Source organism: Lissotriton helveticus, chromosome 2_1, assembly GCF_964261635.1.
Source record: "Lissotriton helveticus chromosome 2_1, aLisHel1.1, whole genome shotgun sequence".
NCBI classification, from domain to species: Eukaryota; Metazoa; Chordata; class Amphibia; order Caudata; family Salamandridae; genus Lissotriton; species Lissotriton helveticus.
The window spans coordinates 37,436,225-37,448,564 of NC_136059.1; the positions used below are offsets into that span (position 1 = coordinate 37,436,225).

Sequence of the window (12,340 nt, forward strand, 5' to 3'; positions counted from 1 at the left end):
ACACTCTGTTCATCACCACCCCCTTTTCTGAATCATTTTGTCCACCATAAGCGTGGAAGGGTATACTCAGACATGAGTCCCTTGCTCACTGCTCCATCAGGATTCAAGCAAGCCGGGCCGACGACGCCTGAAATGGCAGAAACCGGTCCCCGGAAGCTTGTCTCCTTTCTGGTGAAGAATTGGCTTGGTAGTTTGGTCTGTCCTGTTCCCATGATGCACTGGGCCAGGGACAGACTAATTTGCATATAGCCAGGTTCTGAGCTGGGATGGGGCAGTGAACTAAAGAACGGTGATGGATCAAGCCCTGATCTTTGGACTGGGTAAGAGTGGTCTGCTTAATTCAGACACTCTGTTCATCACCACCCCCTTTTCTGAATCATTTTGTCCACCATAAGCGTGGAAGGGTATACTCAGACATGAGTCCCTTGCTCACTGCTCCATCAGGATTCAAGCAAGCCGGGCCGACGACGCCTGAAATGGCAGAAACCGGTCCCCGGAAGCTTGTCTCCTTTCTGGTGAAGAATTGGCTTGGTAGTTTGGTCTGTCCTGTTCCCATGATGCACTGGGCCAGGGACAGACTAATTTGCATATAGCCAGGTTCTGAGCTGGGATGGGGCAGTGAGCTAAAGAACGGTGATGGATCAAGCCCTGATCTTTGGACTGGGTAAGAGTGGTCTGCTTAATTCAGACACTCTGTTCATCACCACCCCCTTTTCTGAATCATTTTGTCCACCATAAGCGTGGAAGGGTATACTCAGACATGAGTCCCTTGCTCACTGCTCCATCAGGATTCAAGCAAGCCGGGCCGACGACGCCTGAAATGGCAGAAACCGGTCCCCGGAAGCTTGTCTCCTTTCTGGTGAAGAATTGGCTTGGTAGTTTGGTCTGTCCTGTTCCCATGATGCACTGGGCCAGGGACAGACTAATTTGCATATAGCCAGGTTCTGAGCTGGGATGGGGCAGTGAGCTAAAGAACGGTGATGGATCAAGCCCTGATCTTTGGACTGGGTAAGAGTGGTCTGCTTAATTCAGACACTCTGTTCATCACCACCCCCTTTTCTGAATCATTTTGTCCACCATAAGCGTGGAAGGGTATACTCAGACATGAGTCCCTTGCTCACTGCTCCATCAGGATTCAAGCAAGCCGGGCAGACGACGCCTGAAATGGCAGAAACCGGTCCCCGGAAGCTTGTCTCCTTTCTGGTGAAGAATTGGCTTGGTAGTTTGGTCTGTCCTGTTCCCATGATGCACTGGGCCAGGGACAGACTAATTTGCATATAGCCAGGTTCTGAGCTGGGATGGGGCAGTGAGCTAAAGAACGGTGATGGATCAAGCCCTGATCTTTGGACTGGGTAAGAGTGGTCTGCTTAATTCAGACACTCTGTTCATCACCACCCCCTTTTCTGAATCATTTTGTCCACCATAAGCGTGGAAGGGTATACTCAGACATGAGTCCCTTGCTCACTGCTCCATCAGGATTCAAGCAAGCCGGGCCGACGACGCCTGAAATGGCAGAAACCGGTCCCCGGAAGCTTGTCTCCTTTCTGGTGAAGAATTGGCTTGGTAGTTTGGTCTGTCCTGTTCCCATGATGCACTGGGCCAGGGACAGACTAATTTGCATATAGCCAGGTTCTGAGCTGGGATGGGGCAGTGAGCTAAAGAACGGTGATGGATCAAGCCCTGATCTTTGGACTGGGTAAGAGTGGTCTGCTTAATTCAGACACTCTGTTCATCACCACCCCCTTTTCTGGCTCACAATATCGAGCACACCGATACAAGGTACAAATTTGAAATTTATACGCAGGCACGATCACATGGGCATTGCGGGATGCCGTAAATAGATAATAGATACTCAGTAGCATTACTGATTTTTCTCTAGGCGGAGAACAACTTCTGCCGCTTCCAGGACCTTGGGCCTGAACCCAAGCACACACAGCGCAAATTAACTTCGAGGGCGCAAGATCTTCAGTATACAGGTAGATCCTAAGAGTGTTCATAACGTCTTGCCACACACATTATGTTTAAGGTTAATCATTGAAACTAGACTTTGTGAATTCTCTTGAACTTTTCTAGAGCCTACAACTAGAAAGGATAAGACAAGTGAACCCCGGAAACTTGCTACATATCAGGATAAAGGTATGCAATTTTCCATTTAAGGAAAGAAGGTGCTAGAGAGAAGGGATGCAAAGATCATTTAGATATTAAGTTTTTATTTCTTTTGTACCTAATTTGCAGATTTCAAAAGATAAAGCCCTGATGAGAACTCGCCAAATGGATTAGCGAGTTTGAAACGCGTCGGCAATAAAGGAGGCAATTAACTCTTGATAGGAAGGAATAAGTCAAATGATTGGACTGACTAGAATTTAGATTAATTCATGTAGTCTGAGATTCATTCTTCTCATTGATTTGGTGTGATTTATTTTGTCTATACCTCCTTTTTCAAAGTGACTTTATCCTTTACAAGCATTGTGGAAATATGATTTGTTGAATCACAAATGCGAAGATTTGAATTTGCTGCATAGCAATGGTGCAATACTGGTGCAATATGTATATATGTGTATATAATGAATTGTTGTGTTAATTAATTTTTTATGTTAATGTCATAATTGTAAATGTTAAATGTGGTATCTGTGTAAATGTTAATGTGGTATCTTTTTCATGCAATTGGATTTGTTTGATAAAAAAACAAAGCAAATAAAAAGTAAATGGTATAAATAAATGATACCGTACAAATCAGAAATAAGTTTGATTTGTCGCTCGAATTTAAGAGCTTGTAGAAAATAGTGGTAGGGCCAGCAATTTTTTTCCCACAAGTATTATACGGTCCAGCTGACCCCACGTCCCAGGACCTATCTCCCCATCTTCACAAAATATAGAGAGAATTGGCATAATCAACCCGAGAGATAACAAGGGCAAGAAGAATAGACTTAAGAGCCTTGATCGTGAAAAACCGAGAGACCTTCCGGATAGTACGAAGACATAAAAAACAGGAGGAGACAATCATGCTTATATGGGTGTGCATAGAAAGGTCAGCACTGATTTTAATACCCAAACTTTTCACGGATTTAGCCGCAAGAGGGGCTGGTCCGAGATAAGAAGGCCAGAACTTAGAACAACAGGGATTGGGTGAGCCTCCGATCAGGACTAACTCCGTTTTGTCGGGATTTAACTTCAGATGGTTCATGCTCATCCAATCCTGGATAAAAATCATAGTATTCTGGAAGAGCGCCACAGAGTCAGGGGAAGAGGAAAGGGGAAATATAAGTTGAAGGTCATCAGCGTAATTAAACACAGTGACCTCCCGGAGATGCAGAGCAAAAAGTAAAGGAAAAATATAAAGGGTAAATAAGAGAGGGGAAAGGGCAGAGCCTTGGGGGACACCACAGGTTACCGCTCGGGGAGTGGAGGAAAAGGAAGAGAGCTGGCTGTTGGCGGTCCTCCAAAAAGGAGGAGACCCAGCTGAAGGCCACATTCGAAATACCAGCACATCTGACACGGTCGACCAAAAGAAGATGGTCGACCGTGTCAAAAGCGGCCGATAGATCAAACAATACCAGGGCCTGTGCGGATCCATGATCGGCACTCACTCTCAGGTCATCCAAGACCGAGAGGATAACTGATTCTGTAGAGCGGGAGGGGCGAAAACCAGCCTGAAAGGGATCCAAAAAATTGGAGTCCTCGATGAAAGAACTCAGACAATGGGTGACATGTCTCTCCAACACTTTGCCCAAAAATGGAAGCAAGGAAATGGGACGGAAGTTACAAAGAACAGTAGGGTCAGCCCCAGCCTTCTTCAGGACAGGAACGATCTTAGCTGACTTGAAGAGATTAGGGACGACACCAAAAGCCAAAGATTCATTGAGGAGGGCCAGAGGTAGATCGGAACAAAGTGGGAGAATCTCCCGAAGAATGTGTGACGGACAACTGTCAGTGGGGGAGCCAGAGTTCGTGGCATTTACCGAACTGAGAAAGTTTTCCGTCGAAATGGGCGGGAAGTGTGAGAAAGAACGAGTGCTAGGGGGGGCAGAGGAGGATCAAAAGAGATGGAAGGGGAGGATATATGGAGTTTAATTGTGGAAATTTTGGTGAAGAAATAGTCTTAAAGAGAGTCACACAAGTCCTGGGACGGGAGCGGTTTGGACAGGCTGTTAAGAATAGAGAAGATCTCCTTAGATTTATTGGGAGAGGATAGAATCAGTGCATAAAAGTATTGTGTTTTTGCGGCGAGGATGTCTTTTTTATATTCCCTGAGAATAGCAGAGTAGATGATTTTATCAGATGGAACGTAGCATCGGCGCCACTTGCGCTCTGCCCGTCTAAGTTGAAGTTTCTTAGTTTGCAGGGAGAGAGAGAACCATCTTTGCGCATCATGTGGATGCCTACATCAAATTGATCTCCAAGGGACCAGATCATCACAACATGAGGTAAGCCAGGTGTTAATAGCTAGGGCCTGATCATGGAGAGATGAGTCTGATTCTGAGTAGGCTCCTTTGAACAGGCTAGAGGAGCAGAGCGAAGCGCACAAAGCATTGATGTCAATTCGCCCCCAGTTCCTCACTTTAACGTTCGTAGGTAGAGAGGTGCTCACCATAGGTTTTAATGATAGAGCAAAGGAGACCAAGAAATGGTCGGACCACAAACAAGGAAGAACCGAAAGTAAAGAAATGTCTAAATTAGCTGACCAGATTTGACCAAGGATATGACCAGACTTATGTGTGGGTGACTCAACCAACTGTGTTAGATTCAAATGGCTAAGTAAATCGGAGAATTCCTTGGAGTAGGAATCCGCTAGGGGGTCGCCAGGCCAGTAGTTAAAGTCACCTAAAATCACTATACGTGCATTGTTCACTGTCAGATTAGCAAGAATCTCCCCTATCAAGATCGAAAAGGTAGGCATAGACTGGGGTGGGCGGTAAACCAAAACACAGACCAACGGCAGAGAGACCGACAGGGTCTTCATAACCAAATAGTCAACTGCCGGAATCACCGGGGAAGCCAATAGGGTAAAAGACCATCTTGAATGAATAATGGCGGCTACCCCACCCCCATTCTTACCATAAGTGCGATCTGAGTGCAAAACGTAATAATTGTCAGGAATGGCCGCAAGAATGTCAGGGGAAGATGCAGGAGTGAGCTAAGTTTCGGTGAGAAATAGGCAGTCCGGCTGGACTTGATCAAGATAGCTGAACATCTCCAACTGATGTTTAGTCAATGATCGAGTGTTGAGCAAACAAGCAGAGAAAACCACGGGAGGGCAGGCCGGGGAAGGGACTGTTGGTAAAGTCTCATTGTGTATGGGGGCAATAACCTCAGCTGGAAGTGCTAGGAGAGAGGGGCCAGAACTAGTAAATAAGCCCAATGAGAGGAGCTTGGCCTGGGTGTGGTTGGAGATAGGTCAGTCGTCTTGAAACCTCATTAGTTCAGAAAAGGAATAGTTAAAAAACTGGGCAGCATCACGAGCCCCGTGCCCCGGTCTGCCGCGGATGGGCGCAGACGGGCTTGCCTTTGGCGCGCCTTCGGAGCGTCATCGGCGCGCCCGCTGCGCGTCCAGTGTGACATGTGGGCTTTGTAGTCCACAACCGTGACGCCTTATTGTGTTTCTATCTAGGAACCTAATTCGATATTTCTATTTTATGCCCTTGTACGCTTATAATAAATAATATCCTTATAAAGGCATAGGAATCATATCCATATTTAGTCGTAGCCCATGCAGTCCACATTAAGCAAGGCTACTTCCCCGGACTCCTAGAAAGCACAACGAGTTCTCTAAACAAACCAAACCTCCAGCAACCTGGGAAATCCCCATTGCTTTTGTTTTGATTCGTCCTAGAACTCCTGTGAGCACTGTAAGAACGGCCAGTTCTTAGTGACATCTTTATTGACGTCTTATGTCCAACCTTCCGTCAAACACGGCACCTTTCAGGTATAAATATACCAACGTTGCCTTAAGCAAACACACGGTGGTTTGGAGCAGAGCGGCTATCTACTTGCCCGAGAGCCCAGCTGATGCGAGAGCCCACGGATGCCGCCCCTCCCCTTTGACGCACTGAGAGAGACGCTGTCTTTTCTCCTGCCGAGAAATCCAGCTCCGGTGTTTCCAGATACCCTCGCGGGTTACTGGGATATCGAGTCCTGAGAGAGAGATACCAGACCTCCTGCTTTCTATTACCCAGGTACGGAGCTGACTAAACCCTTAAAAAGAATTCTTGATTCAGATTCTTGGCAAAACCAACTTAACTTAAACTGCTACTTACTTACTCCTTCCCACGTATTAGGCTTAGGTCAGGTACACCGGGGTAGGCGTATTTAGAAGCACCAGTTGAGTACGTTAGTCAATGTATATATGTATGTATATATTTTATCTATTTTAAAGTATCATATGGCTAAGAAACCATATCAATGCTTTTACAGTATTATTTCATAATACTCCTTTTACTGTACGGACTTTACTTTACTATGAGTATTGCAATTGTGGCAATTCATTTCTCTTGCATGAGAAAGAAGACTGCTCAATAAATAACACCTTTTATTGAAAACGCCCGTCTCTCTATTCTCTGCAATCTGGTGAAACTAAGTATGCACACTTGACTGAGTGAAATAGCTGTCTATTGTTTTCACACGACTCTAGAGATATACGCTTATTCTGAGGGAGCAAAGTTGTCATGTTTTATGGTTGTCAGAAGCTAATCCCTTCTTGTCTATCCAGGGAAGTTAAACTCCTCCTTGTTTATTCGAGAAAGTTTCTAGTGACCTCTGAGCTAGCTGGCAAACCTTAAGTCTAATATAGTCAGTAGAGACCTAGATGACCTCAGTCCTACGTCTACACTGCTGTTTATATTATTCCAATGCGCAGAGCCTATTGGGAATATAGGAACTACACTACAGCCTCAGGTAAGGCTCCGCCCCCCAGGATCAGTTGGAGGAAGATCAGGTGACTCGTTTCAGCACAAGCCCTCCGCTCGAACGGGAAAATCCGGCGTCGGATCAGGCTGTGTCGAAGAGGCACCGACAATGGAGGGGAAGCTGTACCTGGAGGACAGAAGTAAGTGTCAGGGGTGAAGGCCGAAAGGGCAAGCTGAGCAGATGAAAGTAGCAGCTCAGATTTGATGCCAGCAGGATAAAAAAAATAATGGGGCAAAGCTGCCACGACGGCTTTGTTACGTAATGTTCCCATTGCAGAAATCTGCAGGGCGGCCACTTGGAAGTCGGTCCATACCTTTGCTAAGCATTACTTTCTGGATACTGATTCCAGGGCAGACGCTCAGGTTGGGCAGGCTTCGCTGCGAAATCTGTTCGCACAGTAGAGGTGTTATACTTCTTCTTCTCCACCGCCGCTTGGTGTGGGGATGGGCTTGCCATTCTATTCACTAGATTATGACTATACACAGAGATCCCCTACTACAGAAGGAGTAGTTTCTGTCCTGTAACTCCAGTTCTGTAGTAGGGGTATGTCTGTTATAGTCATAAGCGCCCGCCCTCCTCCCCGGTGGAGAAAGATGTTCATGTTCGGAATGCTACAGGTCTGGCGTTATACGCCTTCAAAAATAACTGAAAGTAATTGGGACCTGCAGGGCATTCTGGGATACTGAGAAAGTTCTAGAAAGTTTTCTTAAAGGCACGGTATCCCTTTTTTAGCCACATAATGGCAGCCTATGGGGCTTGTCTGTCCTTCCCTTCCTCTCTATCATTCCAGAGGCTTTGTTGGTAAAAGGGGAAGTTTTTCTCTATGGTGAAAACTTGGCAGGCTGTGCTGCTTGTGGTTTTTGGTGGAATGTCTAGTTGAAGTACTGGACAGTGTAGCCTGTGGATATAGGCTGCATTATTTGTCTTTAAATTCTCTCTTAAGTGTCTGTGCAGGACGGATGTATGACATAACAACGCATACTTTTACAACGCATGCTTTTACAACGCAAGTATTACAACGCAAACCATTACAGCGCATAGCGCTTAGGGGTGCTGGATAGTGAATAGTTTAATTTACTATTCCAACTCCAGTCCCCGTGGACACTAGGGAAGGTGTTGGATAGTAAATTAAATCTATTCCCTATTCTAGAGCGCCCCCCAGCGCAATGCGTTGTAATGGTTTTCGTTGTAAAACCTGCGTTGTAATAGCACTGCGTGGTAAAAGTTGCGTTGTAAAGGATGTTTCCCGTGCAGGACTATATTTGTAGACAACTTAAGAGATTATTTTTGATTGCTCCGGGGTCCACGCTCATGAGCGGGACTATTCACTAGATTATGACTATAACAGAGATACCCCTACTACAGAACTGGATTTACAGGACAGAAACTACTCCATCTGGGGTTAGTAGTATCCAGCAGAAACAGGTTTTTCAGGGTCCCAGCTCTCAAGTTCACTAGTAATCGACTCCTCATCTATAAAATGGCCTGTAGAACAGCCTTAACCAGAAGGAGAAGTTGAAAAAAGGCAAGTGACTCAAGTTTCACTTTCTAGAGGCATTGCCATATGGTTCATGACCAAAAAGTAAGTATCTGAAGCAGGACCATTTATTTGATTAAGGCAATAACTGTAGATGCTGCGTCATGAAATGTAAGGATTTCAGAACTAGTTACATGATCATGATCTGACAGAGAGTTAATACCAACTGATCAGGACAGCTGCTAAGATAGGGTTGTGCCTTGACCATGCACGTGATCGTTTGAATGCCAGGAGCAGTCTGCGCTTCTGCCCAGTCGTTCCTGGAAGATGTCACTCGTACATTCGATGAGCTGTGCCTGGATGATCTGTAAGCGATACAGAAGATGCATGCTAACACTTCCACTTACCTTCAGCGTGAGCAGCATAGACAGGAACTTCATCTTGTCCCCAATCAGCATGGCGTTGCTTATGATCGGAATCTCCTCCTTTATTGCGTCCTCGATTGGGAATGGAGGAATGTTCTCACCCCCGGCTGTGATTATAAGTTCTGGAACCAATGAGATAACATGAAGTGGGAATCCAATCAAGGATTTGGTTTTCAGTATAATTTGTGCACATTTTAGTTTTGCCTTTGCATGATCAACCGAGTCCTCGACTCATCAGCATAGCTAACATTACAGGATTTATTCAAGAGAAGGGCACACTAGGCCCACTCGAGTGTGTTGTACCCAGGTTGCTCCTTAGTGTGCATAAACTGGAGCATGCAGCCATTGTACCACACAACTCACTGCAAATATAGTAATCCAGTCGGAACACTCATGGTCTCCTTGAGGTCTCATCACCTATTAGGTGTGAACAGACACTGCCAGCAAGTAGCAAATACTCAGAGCACAACACCAAAACCTGGCAGTAATTCTTTAGGAGAAAGAAGTGCAGGGGCCACATCTGTTTTTTAGAAGGCTGTCTAGCTTGAGACCACCTCATGGCACCAATCTACAGTTCATGTCCTACTCTCTGAGGTTTTTTTTCTTGATCAATTTCTCCTTTTTCTCTTTCTTAGTTCTCTTTTGCTCTAGGTCCAAGTCTGATAAACACCAGTCCCTGGTTCCATAGATGAGTGCTAGGTGTGCCCCACTTACTACTGTATGAATCACTGGACCCTTGCATTTCAGATCGTCTGGGAGCACAACGAGGCAAATCAGTCTTACCCAAGAAAGACCTTTCTTTTCAAGCATAACTAGCAATTTGCACGAACTAAACTTCGACCAACTATGACAACGACTTCACCAAAGCCTCCACCACATCGCACTATCTGCCCTATGCTGACCTGTGCCAATCCTGCCCTGTTCATTACACTACCTGGAATCACTACTCTTTAACACTCACCCTGCTTAGTTCACTGCTGCAGTGTTCCTTGTCTCCTTCGTACTCACTCAGCTGTGGCGTCTTCCACACTTCTACCCAGCTCATTATCCCAAGCTGAATTGAGGCCACTGCAGTTTTAATGGAACCCAAGGTGCAGCTAAAGATTTCTCAATTGCATAGAAGAAGCATATGCCTAACAGCATGGTATTGGAGCCTGGAGGACCAAATGGATGTAAAGGATATAACATTGTTTATATTGAATTTAATATTAATTACTACATTTGCAACCAGATAGTTCAAGCAATAAACCTTCCAGTACACTCTAGTAGCACCAATGCCTCAGGTGGAGTAATCTTTGCTACCACAACTCTAAGGTGCAATTAAGTTAAGACAAGCGGGAAATGGTCACAAAACTCTTCGTAGTGGACGAAATAAATTAATGGCAACAAGAACTATATACTACAAAATTCAACCTATACGTGGAAGTGTACTCCTGATGGGTAACTAAATACACACAACCTTATCCCCTACTTAAAATATGCCTACTGAATGTTAATTAAAATAAGTATAAACCAGTAAAAACTGATGGGACAACGCCCAGGTTAGGAGGATCGTAGACATTTTTATAAAAAAGTCTTGTGATAAGTGTATGCAAGCACAGTATGGAAACTACGGATTCAAGTACCAAGTGTATCCATGTGCAGTACGGAACTGTTTAGCTTCCCGTGATGTGTGTCCAAGCACAGTACGGAATGGTAAAGCTTCCCGTGATGTGTGTCCAAGCGTAGTACGGAAAGGTGCAGCTTCCCGTAATAAGTGTGTCCAAGCGCCGTGTGGAAAGGTACAGCTTCCCGTGATAAGTGTGTCCAAGTGCAGTATGGAAAGATGAAGCTTCCCATGATAAGTGTGTCCAACCGCAGTATGGAAAAGTGCGGCTTCCCATTGTTGGAATATAATAAAATGTCTTTACTGTATTGCTGTGTGTTGTTCAGCTTAAGTTAGCACTTGAGCACAATTTTACGTTTAGCCGCCATGTTTGGTCATGATCGTGACTTATTCTCTGATCTGCTAGAAGCAGCCATCCTGTGTTCTTTCTTTGTCTCTCAAGGTTGGGCCTCGCTGTACTAATGAATATATTGTTATTGTTAGGTCATACCTTTCTCACAAGATAGAAGCCCGCTCCCACTAGCTAGGCTATGGGCACCGGCAGAGTGACCTTGGCACACATAGCATGTGCCCAGTCTCAGGATCAAAACATTTTCTCTGTACCTTCATTGTGTAGCTGGTCCCAACTGGAAATTTCCAGTTTGGGCGTGTTTTGCTGATACTGAATCCTACATAATGTAATACCTGGTGTCAGTTCCCTCTGCAGCACCCCAAGCGACTGGGCAGACGAGACTCCACTATAGTATACCTGAAATAAACATATAATTGGTTTGTATTCTCTACTGTCTGACCGACTCTTCTTTTGTATGGAAGGCTGAGAGGTGGTCGCGAGTGACCCGAAGCGGGTCACTTCCTTCAGTTGGAACTCGAATATGGGGCCCCATTGGGTGACCCATCCTTGACCACGGACGGGTGAGGTCCAGGCCATCGTGGGGTCGGACCAGGGATCCCTGCATGAGAGAGTCCTGAACTCACAGCTGCCCAGTCTGTCTGACCAGTCGGTGTCTCGCCCAGTGATTATACCTGCTGGGCTCCTTAACGGCAAAACTCTTTGATCTGACCGTTTGGTCCGAAGAGTCGGCAGTGCAGAATACATTTTTTTGGCCTGTGGTGCACCAGGTGAGTTTGTACTTGTATATGGTACCATTTTGGTTTGTATTTGGTGCGGTATGACGACCGCTTTTGGATTTGGACCAGTTCTGAAGACCTCTTTTGGTGCAAAGTGTCTGCGAGCACTTTTCCAGGCAACTTAGTGAATTTGGCTTACTTTTGAAAATGCCCAGTTGCAGTAAGTTTTGGGTTTCTTGCTGCTGCTGTTGTTCTGCTGGTGCTAGATTCGAAGAAAGTCAGCCAGTGTCTCCAAAAGGCACCCCAAATTTTGAAATGTATGTGAAGCATGGCCTTGGCCCTATTATGTTGAGTACGCTATGGCACAAATATACAAGGGACAATGCTGAGTTGCAGTGGCCGTTAATTGGCACCTTCAATGAACAAAAAATGATTTTTTTGCAGGACAAATTGTTTGAGTAACGAAGTAGGCAGTCTATGTATGATTCTCTTCGAACTTGGCAGAAAGAGGCTAAACAGAAGCGAATTAAAGCAGATATAGAGGCCTGGAAAGAAAGAACGAAAACATTGACTCAAAAAGCTGTGGCGCATGATGGAGAAGCAAGAGGTAGGAATTGAGCATGCAGAAATGAGGATTCGACTAAAGGTTGATGGGTTTTATGTGGGCCGAGAGGAAAATTATGTTTTTGTGCAGGAATTGTTAGATACTAGACCCCCACCCCATATGCCCCGTAGAGGATATATCCTGCTTTTCCCCCACAGGCTGAGCCACCTGGTTCTTTCAACTCTGCTGTTTCAGCTCCTGCTAATCAGACTTTTGGCTTCAGTACCCCCTGTCCTATCACTGTCTTTGCCGTCTGT

The 12,340-nt window shown here is 45.4% G+C and overlaps 1 protein-coding gene across 1 annotated transcript in view; it reads right to left on the minus strand.

The window, feature by feature from the left end:
- LOC144820049 (long-chain-fatty-acid--CoA ligase ACSBG2-like) overlaps positions 1–12,340 on the minus strand; it is a 272,914-nt gene that overhangs the window by 49,992 nt on the left and 210,582 nt on the right. Inside the window, exon 5 of the mRNA XM_078677704.1 lies at positions 8,788–8,927. Coding sequence (XP_078533830.1) covers positions 8,788–8,927 — 140 coding nt within the window. The remainder of the gene's footprint in view (positions 1–8,787; positions 8,928–12,340) is intronic.